Source organism: Eulemur rufifrons, chromosome 29 (genome assembly GCF_041146395.1).
Source record: "Eulemur rufifrons isolate Redbay chromosome 29, OSU_ERuf_1, whole genome shotgun sequence".
Taxonomy (NCBI): domain Eukaryota; kingdom Metazoa; phylum Chordata; class Mammalia; order Primates; family Lemuridae; genus Eulemur; species Eulemur rufifrons.
This window is the reverse complement of record NC_091011.1, coordinates 48,195,420-48,222,492: the sequence shown is the minus strand read 5'-3', so window position 1 is coordinate 48,222,492 and position 27,073 is coordinate 48,195,420. Positions and strand designations below refer to the sequence as shown.

The 27,073-nt window shown below is 36.2% G+C and overlaps 1 protein-coding gene across 1 annotated transcript in view; it reads left to right on the top strand.

Annotated features, from left to right (window-relative positions):
- CDK14 (cyclin dependent kinase 14) overlaps positions 1 to 27,073 on the top strand; it is a 521,120-nt gene that overhangs the window by 120,665 nt on the left and 373,382 nt on the right. The window contains exons 3-4 of the mRNA XM_069461904.1: positions 1,632 to 1,877; positions 18,068 to 18,162. Coding sequence (XP_069318005.1) covers positions 1,632 to 1,877; positions 18,068 to 18,162 — 341 coding nt within the window. The remainder of the gene's footprint in view (positions 1 to 1,631; positions 1,878 to 18,067; positions 18,163 to 27,073) is intronic.

The window sequence follows — 27,073 nt, the reverse complement described above, 5'->3', positions numbered from 1 at the left end:
TTAACCTACTTGTGATAAGTTGTTGCTTTTTGATCATAGTAGAGGATTCTGCCTTGAGTCTATAAAAATCATCTTCAGTAGTTTTGTGGTGTGCAAAAAAGTGTGATGGTATTCTTCCTATTTGACTTAATTAGTAGTTGAGACATACTCTTAGAACAGAGTTGATGCTTAATATTTAATTAAAAGCTTTTTTGTTTTAAAAACTTGAGAGAGCTTAGTTTGATTATATCTACTTTCCTACTTTAGTGGCTTTAAAAATATTGCATAAGTCAGAGTCTTCACTGTACAATTCACACAATACAGGGTGTGGAAAAAAATTACTAATCTCACCCTTTACCCATTCAATTCCACATATCTGGAGGTATCTGATGTGAACAGTTTGTTGTATTTCCTTCCGTACTTTTCACTGTGCTCATATGCACACATACAAATGTCTGTATCGGTATCTGTGTCTATATGTATATCTGGAGCTACCTATATCTATCCATATGCATAGATTCATTTATTCCCCACGTGGAATCATCCTGTGCATATTACAGTCAGCCCTCTATGTCTTGTGAGTTCTGCATCCACAGACTCAATCGATAATAGATCGAAAATACGTACTCAAAAACTTTATATTTTTACTGTAATAATGTAGGCTTTTTCGTAAATATCTTCTGTTTCTCTGCTTTTGATGGCATATAGGGATGTGGAAACCTTATACAAGAAGAAAAGAAATTCTAAAAGCAATTTTATTTAGAGTTATCTTTTTCTTTAGAGAGAATAATAAAGTTACCTAGCTTTATAGACAAGCTGGAGGCCATGAAGTTATTAAATAAGGACAACAGAGTCTCCAGAGTATAGGGAGAATGAAAGAAAAGGTTAGAATACAAAGTAGAAAACAAGGAGCAAAAGTCAGAGACTAAAAATAAAATGAGAGTGGGGCAGGCCGTGCAGGGAGAGAATGAGTGAAGAAGGGAGGGGAAGGGCAGGAAGTAGAGGTCTAGTGGAGTGATTTAAACAAAATTTTGAAATGAGTGTTTTTCTTTTGCAGTATTATTCCTTTTTATCCATTAGCTTTGGAATTAAAAAAAACACCACTATTGTCCTCAGTTCTTCAGTGCCTTTAACCTTTAGCTCCATTCCAATTTGGAAATGAAATCAAGATGGGGACAGATTTTAAACATGTATATTCAGGCATAAAACTTTTAAACAACATAATGCCCTTTTTCCTCTCGCTGTGTTAGCTGCTTCCACGATGACCCATCAGGTAAAGTGCCCACCTGATTCAGCCCAACTGTTTTTTGTTTTGTTCTTTTTAAATTAAGGCAAGTCATCCAACCTCTTAATGAGAAATAGTCCACTTGCAGGTCAAGAACTTGTGTACTGGCAGTCTAGGCCTGAAGTCTCCTGTTTTAGGGATAGACGTTTTAGTATAAGCTCTAAGCAAGTATAAACAGAATGATTATGAGGAATTTTTTTATACTGCGATTTAAGCTGATGTAGCTCTTAGAATGTGGGCTTTCTGGGTATTTCCTGAAATTGAAATCGGCACACTTTCTAGAGTAATAAATCAGCATGTTTAGTGACATTAAAGTTTCAGTGTCGAGTTTTGAATTTAATTTCTTTCTTTTTTTTTTTTTTTTCAGATATGTGTCACAAAGATGTCTACACGGAACTGCCAGGGAATGGACTCAGTGATCAAACCCCTGGACACAATTCCTGAGGATAAAAAAGTCAGAGTTCAGAGGACACAGAGCACTTTTGACCCATTTGAGAAACCAGCTAATCAAGTAAAGAGAGTGCATTCTGAGAACAATGCTTGCATTAACTTTAAGACCTCCTCTGCTGGCAAAGAGTCACCTAAAGTCAGGCGGCACTCCAGCCCCAGCTCGGTAAGTACAGGCTTCTTGTTTATCACTGGGTGAACAGAAGGAGTATCCCTCTTATAATAGTCGCACGCTGTGCTGGAAGACAGCAAGTGGCTTTATCAGTGTGTTGTTATGCGTTCTCTCCCAGGGTGGTTTAATGTTTTAGAAGAGAGAGAGAAAGAGAAAGCTATATATGGACTCATTATTCATAAGCAGCTAGCAAACGAATGAAATGATTCAACCTATTTTTGGAAAAATCATGTTTTTTAATTGTTTCTCATTAGAGGAGTTTATAATTAAAAATCCTTTTATTGCAAACCCTTGGGGAGGTTATTTGAACTTTACAGTGTGGACAGCAAGGATAGTTTCGAAATATGCAAATTCGCAAAAAAGTTCATATTGGAATAAATGTCAAGATTTGTTCACTTGTATTATTCCAGTTTGCTGGGGAGTAGTTGGCTAGTCTTCCTCCTGTGATTGCTCCAAAATGACAAACTGAAGTACCTTTTGAGAATAAAGCCCTGTGCTGAACAGAAAATGCTGGCATAGAATTCTGTGCAGGGCAGATTCCACAGGGCCAAAGGAAAGAGAATGTCTAGAAAGAAGTGTTGGAGGGACACAGACTTTAGATATAACTAGTGATTTACCGGCTACAAAGAAACATATCAAGAGAGAATTTTCTGTGTTGTCTATCTATTCCCAAATACATTTTTTTCTACCTTTTGGCTTCAATTAATATACAATATTTATAATCTTATGATAATGTAAATAGTGTTGATAGTGAAGCCACATAGTGTACTATGATGAAATTTCCTTCCTTGCACAACTTTATGATTTTCCTAGTTGAAATTGCTTCCTCTTCATTTGTTCATGGTTACTATAATTGATATAGTTTTAATCACAAATTGAAGCCTAGATCTATTAATATGTGACAAAACTATAAAATTCTCTAAAACAAATAAGAATCAGGTAATCTATCAGTTTTTCTCCGCCCAAGTTTGCCCTTGAAGTTCTCCATAGTCCTAAATTAATCTGGGTTGGTTCATCTTCAAGTTTATAGTCATAATGCTTCTGTTCAGTATCTTCCTGAGAATTTTATTTACCTTCTTTTTTTGTTACTTATTCTCTGGGTCACATGTCTTTCTTGTCCTTGGCTTATTTCATTGTTTTGTAGAAGCATATTCTCCAGTAGCTCCTTGAGAAAGGGTGATGGGGAGTTTGCACATATGACTATAGTTTTATTCATAATTGATTATTTGATTAATAATCTGGCTGGGCATATGATTCTGGTTTAGAAAAGAATTTTTTCTTAGAATTTTGAAGGCTTTGTTTTGTTGTTTTCTAGTTTCCTGTATTGTTATCAAAATCCTTAGACTATTCTGATTCCTAATTCATTCTTTATGTATTTTTCTTTGTGTAACCTTCTAGGACTTTCTATCCCTGGTGCAGACCTTTTTCTTGATATTCAGTGACTCTTTTCAATTTTGAAATTAATTTCTTTCAGTTTCAGCAAATATTCTTTTATTATTTAATTTTTCCTTTTAATCTTCTCTTTAAAAGAAATTTTGTTAGATGGACGTTGGTGCTATTATATTGATCTTCTAATTTCCTTATCTTTCCCCTATTATTTAAAACCTTTTTTTCTGATTTCTGGGTGTATTTTAGACTTTAATTTCTACCCCTTCAATTACATTTTTAATTATGCTAACATTTATTTCCACAAGCTCTTTCTTATTCTTTGAATATTTTTTTAAAAAATCATCCTGTTCTTTTTTAATGAATAATATATCACTTCATATGTTTCTGAGGATACTGACTAAATGTAGCTTTGGGAAATTTTTTTTTTCTTTTATGTACTCTCTAAATTATCTCTGAGTTTCCTTGGTTTTTGTTTTTATTTATTTGTTTTGGTATCTGCCTTGCCTGTTGAGATTTTTGGTGGGTTTATGTCATGCTTGTTGGAGAGAACTATTGGCTTGCAATTCATAATATGAGTTAATGTACTAAAAAGTTGATTAGAAGCTCTCTGTGCCTGGATGGCTTGTCAACTGGTGGGCTTCAGCATAGAGACTACTGGTGAAGACCTAGTTATTTCGTAAGAGTGCTGTCAAATGTCACTGCATCTTGATTTTTTTTTCTTTTGGCTGGGTAATTCTCTCAACATGGATTTACCAGTCTATTTTTTAGGACACAAACTAAGCTCTCGTTATTCTGAGATGATCAAGAAGAAACTGAGGGTCTTTGAGTTCTCTGTACAGACTTTTTATTATCTGTTTTCATTCACCCTGATGACTCTTCACCCTGATATCCACGTCTAGTGTCCCAGTTCTAGTTGAATTCTCTGATTCTACCTCTTCAGAGAATAAACCTCTGCTGGAACTGGGGAGGGCTACATACCTGGCTTCCCTCCCCTTTTTCTACCACCTCTCCCAACCTAGTGGTGCTCTTCAGTAGCTATTACTATTGGGACTATAACAGGTGACTACCTGTCTTGCTGGCCCAATTTAGAAGGGATTTAATTGAGCCGTCATAAGCTGAGTCTAGGGGAAAAGACTTCCTCCTTAAACCCACCCTAACTAATCATTTCATTTTTAGCCCCACTTTGAACCTCAGTCTCTAATTTTTGAGTGTCTGCAGTGTTCTCCTTACTCATTCTGTTTGCTGTCATGGGATGTAGCTTTATTATCATTTTAGTATGGATTGGTGAGAGGGAGAGATGAATACATGTGTTCAAGCCATCAAGTTGACCTGAAACCTTCCTGTCCCTCTTTTATTTTATTGTTAACTTTCTTTAGATCCTCTTTTCTGAGTTTCATGTTGGGCTTACCCTTTCCTGGTTCACCCTGGGATGACTTTTTTTTTTTTTTTTTTTTTCATATTAGGACACTTATATTACTTTGTATGGGAACTGTTTTGCTTTCTTTTTATTGTAGGAGTTTTTGCTTCCCTTCAGTGTGTCCTGGAAAAATGTCTGTGCTTTTTCCTTATTAAGCTGGAAAAGGTTTCTTTTTCTCTTTTAGCAGAGTGCTACAATATTCTGGGTTTTTTTTTTTTTTTTTCTTTCTGCCTGCTGTCTTTTTGTTCTCTCCCGTGTTGTGATAGGAAGGGGGTATTTTATTACACTTTTTTTTTTGTGGAAAGACTAATTTCCACTGGATTCCCAATTGGGCAGAAAATGGAGATAGTTACACTTCTTGTGTAACACCATTTTACATCCCCTGCAACAGTGTGTGGGTTTGATCGTTTCAGACCCATGGGAATCATGGGAAAGCACTATTCTTACAGACGTGTGTAGAGGATGTAACAACGGCTGATAAACACAAAGGAGGAGTCCTTTTCCCTAAGAGTCACCAGGATTAATGTCATAACTTTATTTTACGTATTAGTTATCTTGAATAGGCTCTACAAGTAGAGTTGAGAGGGAAGGAGAAAGTTGTAGAAGTGTGGCATTGCAGCCACTGTTTTAACCACCAAAGTATTTTTCTTGGAAACACAGTGGTAGAAACCATTTTAAAATACCACGTCTTGCCAACTATATGTATCTATATGCTGATCGCATACTGGCCAGGACTGAAATCAAGGAAGGAAGAGTACCCTGACCTCAGTGGCCATCATGCTAGTCTATATACTTCCTGATTTTCCCAGATAGGGCACTTTAAAATTCAGGCAGAAAGTAAAGAATGCGATTTTATTTAAACTGGTATATTTCAAGGGGGTGTGCGACAGATTTTGTTTATTTGTTTTAGACATTTTTTGGATGTCTGCTTTTCCCAGGACTAGTCCCTGGCAGTGTTTAATACTGTCACTGACACAACAGGAACCTTCCCTCCCCTTTTCCCACCACCTCCCCTAACCTAGCCATGCTCTTCAATGGCTACAACTACTGGGAATGTAATAGGCGACTGCCTGTCTTGCTGGCCCAATTTAGAAGGGATTTCATTGAATTGAGCTGTCATAAGCTGAGCTTAAAGAGAACATGTTTTCAGAAATTCATGTTTAGCTTAAGGTTCTCTATACATTCCACAAATGGCTCCATATTTACTTTTTTCCATCATCATAAAAATTTACATCTCATGATTGACAGGCCTAATCTGCAGTGCGAGGAGGAGGGTATAAGCTTGCAAATGAGAGTTCAACTTCAGTTCTCAGATCTTCATTCTTGGGCGGGGGCGGGGGGCGGGGGGAGTGGTGGTCTCATCTTCTTGCTTCATTGTGGGGAGTAGAAAATTCCCAGATAGAACCAAGCCCCTTTGTCAGGTTGTTTCCATATGTGGTGTTTGGGTCCATCCTCCTGTCCATCACCTAGATCTGGTTTGTAACCAAGTTACCTATCAACTATGGATGACCATACTGTGGCTGTACTAGCCCTATCAATGTGGGTGATAAAGCCAGTTCTGGAGATCAAAGGCAAAAGAAAAATTAGCCCAGGCAGGTTTGACTTTAAATCCTTGTTTAACAGGGTCATGTAATTCTGACTGAATCCTTCCTCCTTCACCCTCACACCCACTCTCATAATTACAGTACAATGTAGTAGAGCTGGGATTCTTAATTATTATTTTCCTGTAATTCAGAGGGTTTTCAACAATCTTAAGCAAGGGGTTATGTGTGAGGGTAAAAATCAATTTTCAATGAAGTTGGTGTGAAACTATAGGCATTCTTACAAGATATCATGGTATCATTATAATGAACATTGAGGTATACTTATGCATTTTATAAAAATGCAGTTCAAAAACCCATCCCTTCCTCTAGGAGTGGGGTTTTAGTAGAAGGCAGACTGAATCGTGATTAAAATTTCCTCCATTTAGGTGGGACTTAGGAGTCCATGGGAATATTCCACCAATATAGTAGAGGTAAAGAAAATAGGTTCTCATTTATGATCAACTTGGTTTGAATTCTAGTTCTGCCAGTAGCTATAGGATTTTAGATGAGTTACTTTAGTTCTCCAGTCTTTAATTTCTTCATGTTCAAATAGGGATAGTAATGGAACCAACCTCATGATGGTATTATAGGGATTAATCTAGGGAATATATTTACAGTGATAAGGTCAAAGCTGGGCACACAGCAATCAATTGATATTGTTACTATTACTATGCAAACAATGAAGTAGGCCAGGGTTAGGAACACTCTCTTCATGGCAGGGTGGCAAACACTGTTCAGCTGGAACATTATCTGCACTTTTCATTATCCATGCCAATGTTCCCCTCCACTGGTCCAGACAATTGACACTTCTCTGTACCTTTATTCTATTTTAAAAAAATGTATTAACTTTATCTCATTAAATTCCACATCTCCATGCAGTTAGTCTCTGTTAGCAATTGCAGATTAGCCCTCTGTATTTCTAAGTCTCTAAAGTGATGTCTCAAGCCTGCACTCTAAGTAGGGAAGTGATAAGCAGAGAATAGTTGTCCCATTAAGCTGTTTCTCATCCATCCACACACCTGACATCAAAGAGCCAAAGATAAAGTTTAAGGTTGAATACATCTTAGTTTGATCCAGCATCTTTCTTTAAACGTGATGATTTAATAAAGTTGAAAGGAAAAAAAAGACAAACGAAAGGCCTGAACTTTAAACAAAATAGGATCTCTCCTTCTGAATTATTCTTAGTTTTTGCTCATTTGATAGGAAGGATTTTATTACTGGCTTCTTTAAAGACATGGCATTTGGATTCCTTATTTATATGCATAGTAATTACAGATCAGACTATTTCTGCATACTTAAAATAGGAGACTGACTTTATAAGACTCCGACTCTGAAAGCTCAGACTATTCCATAGACTTGTTCTTTAGTAGACTAGGACAATTTTTGCAGAGGAATTACATGTTTGATTCTTCCTGTGGAGCCAGCATGATTGATCTGTGAAATATAGTGTATTTCTACAATGTCTACATATCAGCTTTATAGGGCAAATAACATTGATTGTTTTCTACCAAATGTGGCAAAATATTAATTTTCTGCATTTCAGTGTTAAAAGAATATACTTTAGCCATCATAGTTAATGCATCCAAATACATTTAATTAGATAGACTACTGTATACTATTAGCCATCTTCTTGTACATGATTTTTCTTGTAAATAAATGGAGATTGTTTTTGTAAAAAAAAAACTTTCCTTGTTTTTCTAATTTCCTCAATTCAGTTTCTCAAGTAGTAAGTTTAGTATGGTCTGTCTTAAAACAATTACATGGACTCTTTAATACGAAGCAGTTTATGAAGAGTGAAATACATTATCTTTAGAAAAATTATTTATGCCTTTCCAGGAAGAGAAAATATTGGCTTCCTAATCTCATGCCAAGTTTGTGGTGTCTTACTCTAAGTAGGCATTAACAGTTTATCAACTAATAAGAATAAAGAGGTGATTTTCTGCTGCTGCTTTTTTTCTTTTAACTTTTATTGGATTCATTCTTAAAGGAGCACATAAGCAAACACACAGACCTCTCATTCTGATTTTAAATAATTTAGAGTGGAACTGTGAACACAATATTTTCCCCATTGAAGATCATTTTATACCGAAGTTTAATATAGGTTTTAAAATTTCTATTTAAAACTTAGGCTCAGGAGGGTGATGGTAAAGTGTGACATTCACAAGCTGTTTCCCGGTGATGAAAAATGCATGAGAACATAACCCACACAGGACTAGTCAGGTGACTTTGAATGTAATTTTCCATTAAATTTTACTTTATTCAACTCAACACATGGTTTGTTTCTTACAAATTTTCTGAAGAAAAAAATAGGTGGTCCTAAATGAACGTAACACTTAAAGAGCTCATCATTTTAATCCATGCTTTAACTTAAATGGAAACTAGTTAAATTCCTAGAAAAACATCTCATAACCTCCCCTTTCTTCTTCTCCTCCCCCCTTACCTTCTATGTTAATTTTTGAAATTTTTTTTCTTTCATATATATAGAGAGAGTTATGGGCTGAATTGTGTTCCTCTAAAATTTCTATGTTAAAGTCCCAACTCCCAGTTCCTCAGAATGTAACCATAGAAGATCTTTAAAGATAAAGTCTTTAAAGAGGAGACTAAGTTGGAATGAAGCTGTGGGGGTAGGGCCCTAATCCAGTATTACTGGTATTCTTATAAGAAGAGAAGAGACACCAGGGATACACTCGACCAGAGGAAAGGCCATGTGAGGACAGCGGCAAGGTGGCCAACAGCAAGCCAAGCAGAGATGCCTCAGGAGAAACGAAACCTTGATCTTGGACTTCTAGCTTCCAGAAGTGTGAGAAAATAAATCTTTGTTGTTGAAGCCACCCACTCTGTAGGATTTTGTTATGGCATCTCTAGCAAACTAATACGTATGTCTAAAATAGACACTTGTTATTTGGTTAGAATGTTTCCTTAAAACATTGTTAATTATAAAACTTGTGCTACTGTTTTGTTTTTTTCTCATACTGAGTGCTAGATCAGAACAGAATAGATGGCTTTTGGTGTGAGGAAAAATGTATTTAATTAAAACTCAGTGTATGATCTTGGGCAAATCAGTCTTTCTGGGAAGTTTTCATATTTATACATTTATATTAGATGATGCCGAAAGTGTCATACAGCTTTAGGAGCTCTGATTTTGCGAAGGCAAGACTTCTACTTTTCTTCTGTATTTCCTTACAAAATTAGCAATATGTAATCTCCGGGCTTGGGGAGGAATTGACCCCACATTGGATACTTTGGTCAGGAAATGGGTTACTATGGTGTCCAACTTTGTAACAGATCACTTAACTTTGGAAGCTTTCTTGCAGCACTTTCTAAATTTTCTGGCAGTTCTCTCTACACTTGCCACAGTCATTCTTCCTTTGAAGGTATTAAATTGCTTTCTAGAGATATGCTCAATTAATACTTGGGAATCTCAGAAATTAACTCACTTGCCTCTCTTTTTATTAGTGTTAATGATGAGTAACAGAAGTTCCGCAGTATACACAGCTTCAGGTTACCAGATGTTCTGTACATCTTGGAAGAACTGATTTTACATTCTGCAAAATCACACAAATTCTGTTCTTTTTTTTTTTAATTCTTTTAAACTTAAGGGGCACATGTGCAGTTCTGTTACTTGGTATTGCGTAGTGATGAAGTCTGAGCTTTTAGTGTAGCCATCACTGAAATAATGTACATTGTACCCCTTAAGTGATTTCTCACCCCTCACTTCCTTCCCACCCTCCCATCCTTTGGAGCATCGAGTGTCTATTCCACTCTCTATGTCTGTGCATTCACATATTTAGCTCCTACTTGTAAGTGAGAACATGTGGTAATTAACTGTTTCTGAGTTATTTCACCTAAGGTAATAGCTTCCAGTTCCATCCATGTTGCTGCAAAAGACATGATTTGATTTTATGGCTGAATAGTATTCCAGAGTGTGCGTGTGAGTGTGTGTGTGTGTGTGTGTGTGTGTGTGTGTCTTCTTAATAACACTCATTCTGACTGGTGTAACACGATATCTCATTGCGGTTTTTATTTGCATTTTTCGGTTGATTAGTGATGTTGAGCATTTTTTCATATGCTTGTTGGCCGTTGGTATGTCCTCCTTTGAGAGATGTCTATTCATGTCCTTTGCCCACTTTTAATGGGGCTATTTCATTTTTTGTGGTTGTTGAATTGTTTGAGTTCCCTGCAAATTCTGGTTCTTAGTGCCCTGTCAGATGCATAGTTTGTAAATATGTTCTCCCATTCTGCAGGTTGTCTGTTCACTCTGTTGATTATTTCTTTTTCCAGGTAGAAGCTTTTTAGTTTAATTAAGCCGCATTTATCTATTTTTGTTTTTACTGCTTGTGCTTTTCAGGTCTTAGGTATGAAATCATTGCTTAGACCAATGTCCAGAAAGGTTTTCCATAGGTTTTCTTATAGTATTTTTATACTTTCAAATCTTACATTTACACTTTTAGTTTATTTTGAGTTGATTGTCTTATGTGGTGAGGGATAGGGGTCCAGTTTCATTCTTCTGCATATGACTATTCAGTTTTCCTGGCACCATTTGTTGAAAAGGATATCCTTCCCTCAATGTATGTTCTTATTGACTTTGTCAAAGATCAATTGGCTGTAGATATGTGGCTTTATTTCTGGATTCTCTATTCTGTTCCATTGATCTACGTGTCTCTTTTTATACTAGTACCATGCTGTTTTGGTTACTATATCCTTGTATTAATAGTATAATTTGAGGTCAGGTAACATGATACCTCCAGCGTTATTCTCTTTGCTTAGTATTGCTTTGGCTGTTCAGGCTCTTTTTTGGTTCAATATGAATTTTAGGATTATTTTTTCTACTTCTATGAAAAATGACATTGGGATTTTGATGGGTACTGCACTGAATCTGTAGATTGCTTTGGGCAGTATGGTTATTTTAATAATATTAATTCTTTTGATTCATGAGCCTGGGATGTTTTTCCATTTGTGTCATTTACAATTTCTTTTATTAGTATTTATAGATTCTTTGTAGAGCTCTTTCACATCTTTGGTTAAATATACTCCTAGGTATTTTATTTTTGTGTGTGTGGCTATTGAAAATGGGATTGACTTACTGATTTGATTCTTAGTTTAATCATTATTGATGTATAGAGATGCTACTGTTTTATATGTTGATTTTTTTATCCTGAAACTTTACTGAATTTATTTATCAAATCTAAGTTTTTTTGGAGGAGTGTTTAGGGTTTTCTAGGTATAAGATCATATTCTTGGTAAGCAGAGATAATTTGACTTCCTCTTTTCCCATTTGGATGCCTTTTATTTCTTTCTCTTGCCTGATTGCTCTTGCTTGGACGTCCAGTACTAAGTTGAATAGCAGTGGTGACAGTGGGTATCCTTGTCTTGTTCCAGATCTTAGAGGGATTGCTTTCAACTTTCCCTGTTCAGTGTGATGTTGGCTGTAGGTTTGTCAAACATGGCCTTTATTATTTTGAGGTATGTTCCTTCTATGCCTATTATATGAAGGGTTCTTGTTATGAAGGGATGCTGGATTTTATCATATGCTTTTTCTACATTTATTGAGATGACCATTTGCTTTTGTCCTTAATTCTGTTTACGTGATGAATCACATTTATTGATTTGTGTATGTTGAACCATCCTTACATCCCACGGAAGAACCTCACTGGATCAGGGTGTATTATCATTTTGATGTGCTTTTGGATTTGGTTTGCTAATATTTTATTGTAGATTTTTGTGTCTATGTTCATCAGGAATATTGGTCTGTAATTTTCTTTCTTTCTTTCTTTCTTTTTTTTTTTTTGTTGTGTCCTTGTCTGACTTTGGTATCAGGGTGATATTGGCTTTGTAGAGTGAGTTAGGGAGGATTCCCTTCTCCTTGATTTTTTGGAACAGTTTTAGGAGGATTGGTACCAGTTTTTTCTTGTATGTGTAGTAGAATTTGATTGTGAATCCATTGGTCCTGGGCTTTTTTTTTTTTGCTGGGAGTTTTTCTTTTTTATATTATTGATTCAATCTCACTTCTATTTGTCTGTTCAGGCTTTCTGTTTCTTTCTGATTCAGTCTTGGCAGGTTGTGTGTTTCTAGGAATTTATCCATTTCCTCTAGGTTTTCTATATTATGAGCATATAATTGTTCATAGTCTCTGATGATCTTTTGTATTTCTGTTGTGTCAGTTGTAATGTCTCCTTTTTATTTTCTGATTATGATTATTTGGCTCCTCTGTCTTTTCTTGGTTTGTCTAGCTATCAATTTTGTTTATCTTTTCAAAGAGTCAACTTTTTCATTTTGTTGAGCCTTTGGAATTATTTTTTGGTCTCAATTTCATTTAGTTCTGCTCTGATCTTTGTTATTATTTTCTTCTGGTAGCTTTGGATTTGGTTTGTTCTTGATTTTCTACTTCCTTGAGGTGTGATGTTGTTAATTTGTAATCTGTATTTTTTTTGAGGTAGGCATTTAACACTATAAATTCCCTCTTAGCACTGTTTTTGCTGTATTCTAGAGGTTTTGGTATGTTGTTTTTACATTTTCAGATGAGATCAGGTGCATTCAGGATGGTATGGCTGTAGACTTGTTTTTATATTTTCAATTGTAATTTCTGTCTTAATTTTGTCGTTGACCCAAAGATCATTCAAAACCACATTGTTTAATTTCCATGTATTTGAATAGTTTCGAAAATTCATCTTGATATTGATTGCCAGTTTTATTCTGCTGTGGTCTGAGAAGATACTTGATATGATTTTGATTTTTAAAAATTTATTGAGACTTGTTTTGTGCCCTAACATATGGTCTATCTTAGAATGCTCCATATGCTGTTGAGAAGAATGTGTATTCTGTAGTTGTGCGCGGCACATCCTGTAAATTCCTTTTAGGGACATTTGGTCTAATCTCCAGCTTAACTCCAGTGTTTCCTTTTTTTTTTTACTTTCTGTCTTGAAGATCTGTCTGGTGCTGTGAGTGGAGTATCGTAGTCTCCAACTATTATTGTCTTGCTATCTAGCTCTTTGTTCAGATCTAGTTATACTTGTTTTATAAAACTGGGTGTTCCGGTGTTAGGTGCATATATATTTAGGATTGTTATATCCTCTTGTTGAATTGATCACTGTATCATTACATAATGACTTTGTCTTTTTTTTTTAATTTTTTTTTTTTACTGTTTTTGATTTAAAGTCTGTTTTATCTGTTTTAAGTATAGTTATTCCTGCTTACTTTTGGTTTCCATATGTGTGGAATATCTTTTTTTTATTCTTTTACATCAGTCTACAAGTGTCTTTATCATTAATGTGAATTTCTTGTGAGCAGTATATGGTTGGTTCAAGTTTTTTATCCATTCTGCCAACCTATATCTTTTAAGTGGAGCATTTAATCCATTTACATGCAAGGTTAATATTGATATGTGAGGTTTTGTTCCTGTTACTATGTTAATTATTATCCAGTTGCTTTGTAGATTTTTTGCGTCTTTTTTTCCCCCTGTCTTTGTGGTTGGGTGGAGTTCTGTTGTGTTGCATTTTGATTCTTCCTCTTACCCCCTTGTGTAATTATTTTATAAGACCTGTGAGTTTTATACTTTTGTGTGTTTTTATGGTGGCTAATATTGACCTTTCATTTCCAAGTATAGAACTCCTTTGAGTATTTTGTGTAGGGCCAGTCTCATGGTGACAGATTCCCTCAGCATTTGCTTGTCTGGAAAAGACTTTATTTCTCCTTCATTTATGAAGCTTATTCTGGCAGGATATAAAATTTGTTGTAGGCAGTTTATTTCTGTAAGCACCTTGAAAGTAAGATTCCAATCTCTTCTGGCTTGTAAGGTTTAAATGGCAAAGTCACCGTTAATCTGATGGGGTTTTCTTTATAGGTTACTAGATGCTATTCTCTTGCTAATTTTAGGATTTTTGTCCTTCACATTGACTTTAGGTAGTCTGTTGACTATATATCATGGTGAAGCCCATCTTGCAATGTATTTTTCTAATGATCACTGGGCCTCTTGTATCTGAATGTCTAAATCTCTTGATAGACTAGGGATGTTTTCATCAATTATTTCCATAAATAGGTTTTCTCTAGACTTTCTGCTTTTTCTTCTCCATGGGGATATCCATGATTTATAAGTTTGGTCACTTTATGTAGTTCCATACTTCTTGAAGGCTTTGTTCATTCGTTTTTATTTTTCTTCTTTATTTTTTTCTGACTGGATTCATTCAAAAGACCTGTCTTCAAGAGGCCTGTCTTCTCAGATTCTGTCTTATGCTTGGTCTAGTCTATTGTTGAAGCTTTCAGATTTGGCAGCATTTCACATTTTTGAAATCCATGATGTGATGGGATACATATAAATAGTAAAATCATCACTATAGTGAAGCAAAATAACATACCCATCATCTCACATAGTTTCCCATTTTTTTGTTGTTGTGGTAGAAGCAGTTAAAATCTACTCATTTAGCAGGAATCCTAAATACAGTACAATTTTATTAACTATAGTCTTAAATTCTAATTTTATTGCATTATGTTAAAAAAAGTAGTTTGAAAGGTTCCTGCAGTTTTCAATGTTAAGATATTCTTTGTGACCAAATCTATTGTCATTTTTTGTGAATGTTAAATGTGTGCTTGAAAAGAATATAAATATATGAATATATGTGTTAGATTAAGATGTTCATTCTAATATTCAAGCCCCATATATATCTTACATATTAATTATCTGCTTGTTGTGTTGATGTCTCAACAATGTATAGTTTGTTCATCTTTCATTATCACCATGGATTTGATGGTTTCTTATTGTATTGCTACCAATAATTATTTCATATATTTCAAAACTGTGTTATTTGGCTTTTACTAGTTTATGGTTATTAGATTTCTTGGTGGATTTTAACATTCGTTTTTAAGGGAGATAATAATTTAATCTATTTATTGTTTTGTAAATTCTATCTTATCTACCATCAATATTACTATAATTCATTCTTTTAAAAAATACTTTTTGGACTATATTTTACCCAACTCTTACTTTCATATTTACTTTTTTCTTTTAGTTTTGTGTCTTCTTAATAGCATGTTGCTAGATTTTCTTTTTTTCAGTCTGAGAGCTTTTCTATTAATAGAAGTTGATTCATTTATGTTTGTTCTAATCATTGATATGTTGGGATTTCATTCTTAAGAAATTTTACTTAGTATGCTTTCTTACTGAGTAGCCCTCCTCTTCTAACCTCCCATGCCCTACCCTTTTCTCCCTTCTTCATTGCATTTTTTCTTCCATTCCCTTCTCCACAATTTCTTTGGGATCTGTACACCTTATTTATATCAATCTAGTAATTGCCTATTAAAAGTTAAGAAACATGCTAAAACTTACGCATTTGGAGTTTCAGTTTGTATCTGCGGTCTGTCTTGATTAATTCATGAAACTGCAACATGCTTTTGTTTCTCCTTTCATACTGTTTCTTGCCTTCCTGCACTTCCCGATCACTTGAACTGTATCTTATATTGAGGTAATACAGAATTTTATATTTAGGTTTTTTTCTGTGGATAGTAAAATTGCAGTGTTTCCATATCACACTTGAGGAAATATCTTTAGTATTGGTGATGCAAAATAATTTTTCCTTTTAATTTTGAAAATATTTCTTAATTATCTTTTTGCAGCCATTGTTGTCTGTGAAAATGTTATGCTTGTTGAATAATTCTATTTAGATGCAACCTCTTTGCAAAGTTTTCTGGAAGAATTCTGTTCCAGCATTAAGCTTATTACTTTTCAACTATGTCCCTTCTTCTATTCACTGTCTGTTAAATGATTCATCTTTCATTTCACTGATTAAATATTTAATCTCTGAGATCTCTGGTTGTTTCTTTTTAAAGGAGATGTTATTTTTTCAAAGCTCTTTGAGATTACTGGTTATTTATATTCAAAGTTATTCTTACTTTTGTACTGTCAACTTTCTTTCCAGGGTTTTAGTTTATCTACCCATTGAATTTTATGCTTCTATTTCAGGTTGTTGATTTTCCTGAAATTATTGGTGATTTTTGGCTGAATACTTATCTTTGTGTTTGAGAATCACCGTCAGCTTATTGTATTTGATGTAAATTGTCTTTATCTCCAGTGATTGTGTGAAAGGGATTACAGCTTGGGGGTTGAGGAGACATTGCTCTTTCTCTGGGTATCATTCTCAACTGTGTCCTCTGTGCAGGTTCCCCTGCAGCTCTCTTGGGAGGACACCCGTCTCATTTGTGTTGATTAGTCCTTTACCTAGAGGTTCTTGCTTCTTTTACTTAATAGTCTTACATGTTTGGGCTTTTCTCTGAAGTTTTGAACATGATTACTTTCTATCTTTCAGAATTCCTCAACATTTTGATTATATATTAGCACTCATTTTTGTTTTCCATTTCTGGTTCTGATTTACTATTTTTGAAAAATACCTTTTCAGTCATTATGTGGTTGTTTGGGTGGGGCAGAGGTAAGAAACGTGGTCAACCTGCCACACAGAATCCTAGTAAACAGTGGGTGTCAGAATCATTGCCCATATTTGTATGTTTTTTGATAAGTGGTATAAGAGTATACTCAAAAATAGTGTTCAAACTCAAGCTCAAGAATACAAGTTCTTTCACTAAACTTCTAAAGTTGGTTATTTATGAAGTACTATAATCATTAGCAATGTTTTATGAATTATATATGCACTTATAACTGAGATAAGATAATCCCTTTAGTAAGATGTTTTTAATTACTTATGTAATTATTTCTAGTATGCTTTGATATTACCCTTCTAGAGTGACATTACAATGGTAGATAATTTCTTACTGATATAAGAAGTGAGTGCTTCTCCGCCATGAAGAACAACACTCCCCTTGTCTTGCTCCATGGTTAAAGTTGGGGTGGGAGTTGAGCACAGCAAGAGTGATGAGATCACTCACTCTTAGCACTTTTTTAGTCAAGATGGGCTGTAACCTGTCTTAGGGAAGAGTTATTTTGTGGCAGCTAAACCTTAAGGATTGTTTTTTACATACATGAGAGAGTTTTGTTTTGTTTGTATTAATTATTGATATCTGAATAATACATCTTTGATTATTTGTTTGCAGTATCACTAAAAGGTATTGGCGGAGTATCTTTATATGACTGAATATTATATAGTCATGATTTAAAACAGAAGTCAGATAGTAAATATTTTCAGCTTTGTTGGCCATATGATCTCTATTGCAATTATAGCTCTGTTATAGCCCCAAAGCCATAAGACAATATGCAAATGAATGAGCATGACTGTGTTCCAACAAAACTTTATGAACACTAAAATTTGAGTTTATATTATTTTCACATATGAAGTTTTATTCTTCTTTTGATTTTTTTCCCCTCAACCATTAAAAAAAGTAAAAACCATTCTAAATGCATGGGATTTACAGAAACAGGTGGTGGGCTGGACTTGACTCGTGGGCCACAGTTCACTAGCTCCTAATTTAGAAGATTATGTAATAATGTGGAAAACGTTCATAATATGTTGAGCAAAAAAAAAGCAGGTTACAAAATAGGGTGTATTGTGTAATCTCATTTATGTAAAAAAGCAATTATCAGCACATACATAGCACTGGAAGAAAGAGATACCAAAATACTAACAGTAGTTCCCTGGTTAGATTATGGGTAAATTTAATTCTACATTGTATTTATTTATATTTTTCTGAGGTTTATACCCTACGTATTATGTTGTTTTTAAAAATACATATTCTTATGTCAGAAAAAAGTTATTTAAAAAGTTACGGAGAGTCTATACATTCTCAGCAAAATCAGGGTATTTATTGTTAATTAATTTGATACAATCTGTTTTGTTTACCTTCTGCTCCACTTTTAGCCAACAAGTCCCAAATTTGGAAAAGCTGACTCATACGAAAAACTGGAAAAGCTAGGGGAAGGATCTTATGCTACAGTATACAAAGGGAAAAGCAAGTAAGTTTATTATTTTTTAACTATTTCACATGTAAAATGTATCTGCTCTCTTAATCCTAAATAGCAGTATATTTGAATACTTGTCATTTAGTATACAATACATTCATTCTACTCCTCCCTACCAGGAGTTTTCTTTTCATTTGTTTTTACAAGTATAAAAGTCAGCAGAATTGGTTTTCCCTGCTGATAGACAGTTTTGCAGACTTGTTCAATTTATCTTTTCTGTTTAACTCCTCGGCCCAACTTCATTTTCTGTTTCTCTCAGCGTAATTGGAACCCTCAAATGAAAATTCATTTCCAGTTGAATGATGTGATTAATTTCTCATTGAGGTTTAGTGTTAAGAATAAAAGTATTGATTTGACAAAGCCAAATGTATTGGCCATTCTTGACATCTTTTTAAATTGAGTTTTTACTCTAGCTTTCAGAAGTCACTTAGTTAAAAAAAAATTGCAAATTTTTCCTTGTCTTTTTTCCTACCTGTCTGCTTTGACATCAAGCTGCATGTATTTCCACACAGAGAAATCACTCTTTCCTCCTTTGTCTCTTTCACTTCTTTGTTATCCTGAGGTCAGAGCACAGATTTGGATTCCTAAAAAGCTTGTCCCCATATGCCTCTGATTGACCTCTTCCCTCTTCCTTATTGATGAAGGACAGAGAGGTACTTTCTTTAGTGGTGTGTAGCTTGTAGATAACTTAATGCTATTTCTGAAATAGCCACAGAAGACACAACCTCATTTTGTTTACCTTAGTAACTTTACCAAATGGTGTCGAAAAATAATGTTCTAAATATCCTTATTGTTATCTGTTTTTTAAATCATTGTAGAGGATGGACATTCTGACCTAAGTAATTAAATAAAAGATATAGAAGAGAAAGTTCTCTGAAGGATCATCCCAAATATGTAATTGGAAATTTTTACCATGTGCTGATTTAGATAATCTTCGGCTTTTCTGGTGTGTAGTCTTATACCTTTGTTCACAGTTTTTAAGTTAAGAAGTTGAAGAAATATTCTTTTTAAAGGGAGTTATGTAAGTAAGGAAATGCAGAAATGCTGTTAAGTCAAAAGTAGTAGTATTGGCTGGGGGAGGTGGCTCATGCCTGCAATCCTAGTACTCTGGAGGGCTGAGGCTGGAGAATCACTTGAGCCCAGGAGTTTGAGACCAGCCTGAGCAACAAAGCAAGACCTCATTTCTACAAAAAATAAAAAAAAATTAGTGATCCTGTCTCAAAACAAAAAAGTAGTATTAATTTTAGTATATTAATAGTACTATTGGCTGGGCATGGTGGCTCATGCCTGTAATCCTATTACTCTGGGAGGCTGAGGTGGGAGGATCACTTGAGGTCAGGAGTTCAAGACCAGCCTGAGCAAGAGTGAGACCCTGTCTTTACTAAAAATAGAAAAAATTAGCCAGGCATGGTGATGCACGCCTATAGTTCCAGCTACTCAGGATGCTGAGGCAGGAGGATTGCTTGAGTCTAGGAATTTGAGGTTGCTGTGAGTGAGGCTGATGCCACACCACTCTAGCCTGTGCAACAGAGTAAGACTCTGTCTTAAAAAAAAAAAAAAAAAAAAAAATACTATTCATTAGAGAGCTGTAAAAAATTGCTAAAAAAAAAAAAAAAGCGGTCTTTTTTTTGTTTGTTTGTTTGTTTGAATGAAAAATCAGCATGATGGGGAACAAAGAAAAAAAAAAACAAACAAAAACAAACCCAAAGGGTTGTTAATGACTTAACCATGTTGGTTGAGAGTTTTGGAACGTCAGGGTAATGGTCTAAATGGTTGAGCTAATTTCTGACAGGGGTTGTGTCCCATGTTTTTATATTCTTTCCTGAAGAAAAATAGTGGTACTCTACTGCAGTGGTCCCCAACCGTTTTGGCACCAGAGATTGTTTTCATGGAAGACAATTTTTCCATGGACGGGGAGTAGGGTAGGTTTTGGGATGATTCAAGCACATTATATTTATTGTGTACTTTATTGCTGTTATTATTACATTGTAATATATAATGAAATAATTATATAACTCACCATAGGTTGGGGACCTCTGCTCTACTGTATAAAAATTATATGTACATTTAATGTAAGTAACATGATGATAACTACCCTTTATTGAGCACTTAGTTTGTATAAAGTACAGTACATCCTTTGTCTCATTTACTCCTCACACTGCCATTTAAGATAGGTTCTATCAATTCTATCATTGTCATCTCTGTTTGACCAGTCAGCAGTCTTAGTGCTTAGAGAGGTTTGGCCACTTGCCCATGTCCACACAAGTGGTTAGTGGCAAAGCTTGTTTTAGCATGTCTATCTGGTGCCTTGAAGCCATTTTTTTTCTAACTATTCTACCATTACAGATTCCATAGTATAAGACCTTGGAAAAATTTGGTTGTTGTTGAGTATTCCAGATGGTTCTCACATATGCTCTGACTTGTTTTAATTGTGACTCAAACAGAAGCAAACACACTATTTCTTTATAAGGAAACAAACCAAGCAATTGGAAGTGCCTGGCCATAAAAGATGTGCTCATCTGATCTCCAAATATAAGTTAATAACTCCATTAAATGTTTAACTTGAAGACTTGTGTCAAAATCTTGGAGATAGTTGAAAAAGTTTCCATTTATTATGCCTACCTAAAAAAAAAGACTTTAAAAGTTTAATGTTTGAAGAGGATGGTTCTGGACAGTTGATGGTTTTCACTCCAGCAGGTCTGCATTTATATTGTTAGCATTTCTTAAGCAGTTTCAAGCCTGCTGATCACATGTAGTATAATAATTTCCTTCAGATGGAGATGAAAGCCATCATTGCCTACTCACCTGCTTTAAGAGTTGACAGGCTGCCTGGGTTTGCCTGCATTAACGTATCAAGGTCAGGCTGAAGAATAACAGCTACATGTCATATAGCAGGACTTGAGAGCTGCTGAGTTTGTCTGGTGTGTCCTTAACGTGTTACATAATTTAAAGAGCCAGGTAAATGTTGGGATCCCTGTTTCGGTACTCCTCACCACTCTCCCGTAAATGTCTGCATCCCTGCGGCCATCTTTAAACGTTATCATTGGCGTCCTCCCTAAGAGCAGCTCTCATTTTGCAATAAAGCTGCCTGGCATTTGTAGAGATCCCTGTGGTTTTCAGTTTGTGAGCATTTTACATATATGTATTGATTTACAGGTGTCAAGTTCAGATTTTATGGTCAACCTCATTGCATTAGTTTGATAGGGCTGCCATACCAAAGAACCACAAGCTGGGTGGCTTAAAGGACAAAAATTTATTGTCTCACAGTTCTGGAGACTAGAAGTCTGAGATTAGTGTGTAGACAGGATGGGTTCCTTTTGAGGGATTGTGAGGGAAAATCTGTTCCATGCCTCTCTCCTAGCTTCTGATGGTACAGTATCAATCTTGGGCTTCTGGCTTGTAGATGAGTCACCCCAATCTCTGTCTTCATCTTCACATGGCTTTCTCCCAGTGTGTTGCATCTGTCTTTGTGTCCAAGTTTCCTCTTTTTGTTAGGTCACCAGTCACATTGGATTAGAGCCTACACTGAAGACCCCTTTTAAACTCGATTAGCTCTGTAAAGGCCCTGTTTCCAAATAAGGTCCCATTGTGAGGTGCTAAGGGTTAGAACTTCAACATGTTTTTTTGGAGAACAGTTCAATCCATAACACTTATACATTTCAAACCTCACTAACATGGCAGCACATTCCTGCCAGTGTTCTCCTTTTTCCTCCTGTCCTCTGTGTAAGCCATCCTTTATCTCTTGGTTCTTCTTTAGACAATATTAACAAAGGATATTCGCCTCATCAAGGTTTGTGTAATTCTTAATTTTGGAATAATTGCTATAAACCATAGTTTAGAAACTTGAGGAGGAATAAAAGGATTTTAAATTACTTTTGAATTCTCCTAGGTCTGTTATTCCTATAGGGAGACACACATTGGGGATAAATTGACTGAGATTCCTTACAGGTAGTCCTCTTGGGAATGAGATTGGCTTCTAAAGAATGGCTGGCTGACTATGTTCATATCAACATACAAAACTCATAAATATGCCTTATCATTTTTTTAAAAGGTTTAAACTTACCACATTCTCATTTTGAGTAGAGAGTTTTTGTTTCTGTTTTCTGACCAGTATGCTCCAGTGTCTTTCTGCTTTCTGTGTGTGTGTGTGTGTGCGTGTGTGTGTTTATGTTTAAGGGCGTGAGGCAATTTGTCATTATTTCTGACTGCTAATCTCTGTTCTCTGTTCTCGTTTAGTTTCCTGATTATGTTCTCTCTTCCACATTCCTGTAGCATTAAATATAGGATAAAAAAATCATGCATTGTATAATTCTTTGCATATTTAAAATATATAGCATTTTAAAATGTCTTTAATTCAGCACCTTAAAATCATCTTTTTACCTCTCAGTTTGCCAGGGACTTTTGTACATTAAGAGACATTGTTAATATTTTTTTAGCTTATTCAACTCATGATGAATGTTTATTATATAATTATGCCCTTTTTATGCTGTATGTGAAAAAGAGGTAACTCATATGAGAATTCTGCCCTTATGAAACTTAATCTTGAAGGGAGATGATACATACACACATATATATATATATATATATACACACATATATATAAAATTCTATGTATGTTAGGATTTTTTTTTCTTTTTTTGAGACAGAGTCTCACTCTGTCACCTAGGCTAGAGTGCAGTGGCATGATCATAGCTCACAGCAACCTCAAACTCCTAGACTCAAGCCATCCTCCTGCCTCAGCCTCCCAAGTAGTTGGGACTACAGGCACACGCCACCATGCCTGGCCAATTTTTATTTTTTTTATGTTTTTGGAGTTGGAATCTCTCTGTGTTGCTCAGACTGGTCCTAGAACTCATGGCCTCAAGTGATCCTCCTGCCTTGGCTTCCCAAAGTGCTAGGATTACAGGCATGAGCCACTGTACCCAACCAGGATGTAGTATATTCTTTATAAGCTGGAATGTGTAAGAAAGGCCCAGGTAAAATGGTATGGGGTTTCAGAGAAAGGAAGAGAGGATGATATTAACTAAAGTATTTTAGTGTGTTCTTTCCAGTGGTGACTGATTGAATTCGGAAGCCACAGCCTCATGTGCTTTTAAATCAAACCTCTCTCACCACCATGTATCCTGTGGAATCCTGGGCACAGTTCCGCTGGGGCTTGCCCCTGCCCCCCAAGCAAATATAATGAGATTTTCACCCTTTGGTTATCAGACTCTTCACTAAATGTGTTGAACCCCGAGGGCCTTAAAGTAAAAGCAAACAGCTTCAATTTGATTACTGTGCAAATTTTGATTAAGCAAAAGTGTTATGTTTTGGGTTTGAGGTATCATTGGCTTTACGCAACATAATTTGGAAGGATTGGTGGTTTGCTTGTGCCTCAGCACCCATGAATACCTGGCTGTTGTAAGTAAGACCACCCCCACCTAAAACGTAAAGTTGAGATGTGGTAGGGCCCATTTTCTCCTCAGTGGACTGAGATCTTCTGGTGGATGGATGACATCTGAATCCCCAGGTGCCTGAATCCCCTCAGGGTTTGGCACCCTGCCTCGCATGGTGAGAATCTGTGAATCTTTGCTCTCCCTGGGACAGGGTCCTCTCCTTTGTGTGGTGAGAATCTATGAATCTTTGCTCTCCCTGGGACAGGGTCCTCTCCTTTGTGTGGTGAGAATCTATGAATCTTTGCTCTCCCTGGGACAGGGTCCTCTCCTTTCCATCTTACGGACTCTCGGGGAATGTGAGACTATAGCTGCTTTTGATTTTCTTCATGTACCATTTAGAGGACGAACATTCCTAGTTCCATTTCTAGAATTGGAGCATTGGCCTTACTCCGACTAAGTTGTCCCACAGATGATCGTGATCTCGGGTCATTTTCTCCACTTCAGTTTCTGTTGAGGTGAAGATGCCAAAGTTTTATTCCCGAGGGAGGCTGGCTGCTAAAGAAAAGCCCGCCCACGCTGGTGTGTGCCAACCCCGAATTTTTATCTCAGAGGTCATTAAAAACAATGGAGGAATTCGATCACTTTATGTAACATGAGATTTATGTGATTGAAAGTGCCAATCTTATTTTAGCATTTCAGTCTGCCAATTTGTGCTCAATAATTGAACTTGATTTAAATGACCTCATAAATTGAGAGACTACACCAAACCCAGACTGAAATATACTAAATACATGTCAAAGAGCTCTTCAAAGCCTCAGGAGAAATAGGGGGAAGAAATGCTGTTAATTAAAACAAGCAGCAGCAGAAGAAAGGCAGCAGCAAGTTAACCAATTTTTCAGAATATGTGAGTTTAAAGATGTGGTTCTTCCTGCTTGCCCCGAAGGTCAGCTCTGTTGAAACACTGTCAGGAGGAGTTTGAAGAATTCTAGAAGTCGGTAATCCTTGGATGGAAAACACTGGACTCCTGGTTCTTTGAAGTTTTAATCTGAAGTGTTGACACTTGGGTTGTCATGCCCACGTCCAGTGTCCTGAGAGGTTACCTCCCCACAAATGGGAACTTGGTTCAAAGAGAGGCAAATCTGATTACATTTTACAAGCTCTGCTGTAGGGTGCTCCTGAGGCCCCTTTCTGTTTCTCATTAGGTCTGCCCTGATTTCTTTTAGACTTTGGGTCCATAGGCCAAAGCTTATTATCGCAGCTTACTCCACAGATCAAGCCTGTGACCACTCTGTGTAGTCACAGGGTATGAAAGTGGTAATGCAGTGGAATACAACTAGTGTTGGTTTTGTAATTTAATATTGAAAAAAATATAGCATTACAATGTGTAACAGGAGAAAATTGGATTTTTTTTTTTTTAAAAAAAAGCTAACGGAGTAAATGGAGTTTGCTGTGTGAGATTTTCAGATCTGTGTTCCTTGTGTTTTGGTGACAGTTGAAAAAGTAAGATCTTTACCTAGTCCAAGGACGATAGTAGCCTACCCACCAACATCTTGCTAATTTTACTTTTTAAAAACCCTTAAAGCCTACTCAAATCGCAGATTCAGCCCTGGCTTCCTTTACAGGAAGAATGCAGGCATTAGAGTCTGGTTCATTGGTACAGCTGGTTTCATTCAGCTTGCTGCAGATAAACAAACAATGCCTAATCTTTTTGACAAAAGTGACAATGAGGATATTGTTTAAGCAAGAAGCATGATTTTACTTATTAGGCTAAACTGTACTGGAATAACTTTGCTATTAGACAATGTTTAAATGTATTGGCCTCTGTTAGCCATTTTTATTATTAGGATTCTCTGATCATTTGATTATCAAAACAATCAGTGATATTTTCTGTCTTCAAAATTGTGGTCATATATCAGCTATGCCCAACTGGTGAAAATGGAGGCCTTTTTTTGGATAGTGGAGGAATTTTTTGAAAGACTGTGGAAATTTCCAATTATTGAAATGATTGAAACTCATAATAATCGGGGCTCCTGGGGTCTCTCCTACAGTTCAGTTTGAGTGGTTTTTGAGCAGGACTAGGGGAAGGATATGCTAATAAGATTGGTTTCAGTTTAAAGCACACCCACATTCCTAAATTGCTTCATTATTATTGCCATCTTTTTGTTTAAACCAGGATGCCAGTGAAGTATTACAGCATCTTTCTGGTCTAAACCAGTGGTTCTCAGGGATGATTTTGCTCACTAGGGTAGCTATTTGATGGTGTCTTGAGACATTTTTGGTTTTCATAACTTGGGGAATGGTGGTGGTGTTACTGGCATCTAGTGGGCAGAGGCCAGAGATACTGTGAAACATCGTACAAATGAACAGGACAGTCTCCTGCAACATAGAATTATTTGGCTCAAAATATCATTAGTGTAAAGACTGAGAAATCCCAGTCTAAACAAGGAATGCATGGAGGCAGTGTTTATTTAAAAGAGCTTATTCCTTTTGAGGCATTTACTAAGCCCCTACTGTGTTCTGTGTGCTGGGCCAGGCAATGGGTATGTGGTGGTGAACAAAGCTGACAGGGTCCCTCTTTAATCGAGCCTGTCATCGGCGGGGGGAGGCAGAAATTAATCAGGTCAGCAGACACATCTGTAATTACAAACTGTGTTAAGGAAGAGAGAGCTATGAGAAAGAATTAAGGTAGAGAATGGTAGGTTATGTGTATTTGCATGAGAGAGAAGGATGGGCAATAAATATACTTTATTTGGATAGACATGGAAGCCTTGTTGAGGAGGGAACACTTATGCTTAGATCTGAAGGAGGAGATGTCACCAACCTGGTGAAGAGTAATGAGAATGTTTCAGCCAGGCTCTGAGGTGAGAATGAGCTTGATGTGTTCCACACAGAGCTTTGTGACGGGGGCGTGGGATGGGGCAGGGGAGATTGTCATGAGTTGAGTTTTGAGAAGTTGGCAGGGCTTTGAGGGTCATCTTAGGAATGACTTGCTTATATATTGCGGCAAAGTGAGCCACCTCCAGACTTAGGGACTTGAAACAGCAACTGTCATGAATCTGCTGTGCTGTCATTTTGTGCAACTTGGCTGGGATATGAGGGATCCATTGCCACCAAGGTTCACTCACGTAGCTGGTAAATCAGTGCTGGTGTTCACGTGGCTTGGGCTTTTTAAGAGCATGGCAACTGGGTTCTCAGAGTGAACATCCCAAGACATAGGAAATGACACTTCTGGCTTCAGCTCCAACATGTAAAGAGTTTGGAAGTTGTCACTCCCATCCTTACGAAGAGAAAAATGTGGGCAAACTAAAAATCATTGACTTTCTTTAACCTACTGGGGAACTGAAGTCACAGGTCAAATCACTGTTCTGGAGAGACAGATGTGTCCAGATGGGCATAGTCAGATCTGCTTATCTGGAGCACAAGATGCTGGAGCTGTAAACATGCAGGGACACTTTTATTAATAAATGGTAATTCTGATGAATTGCTGGAAACTGTGTATGTACAAGAATGAGAACTCCTGGGGCCACAGT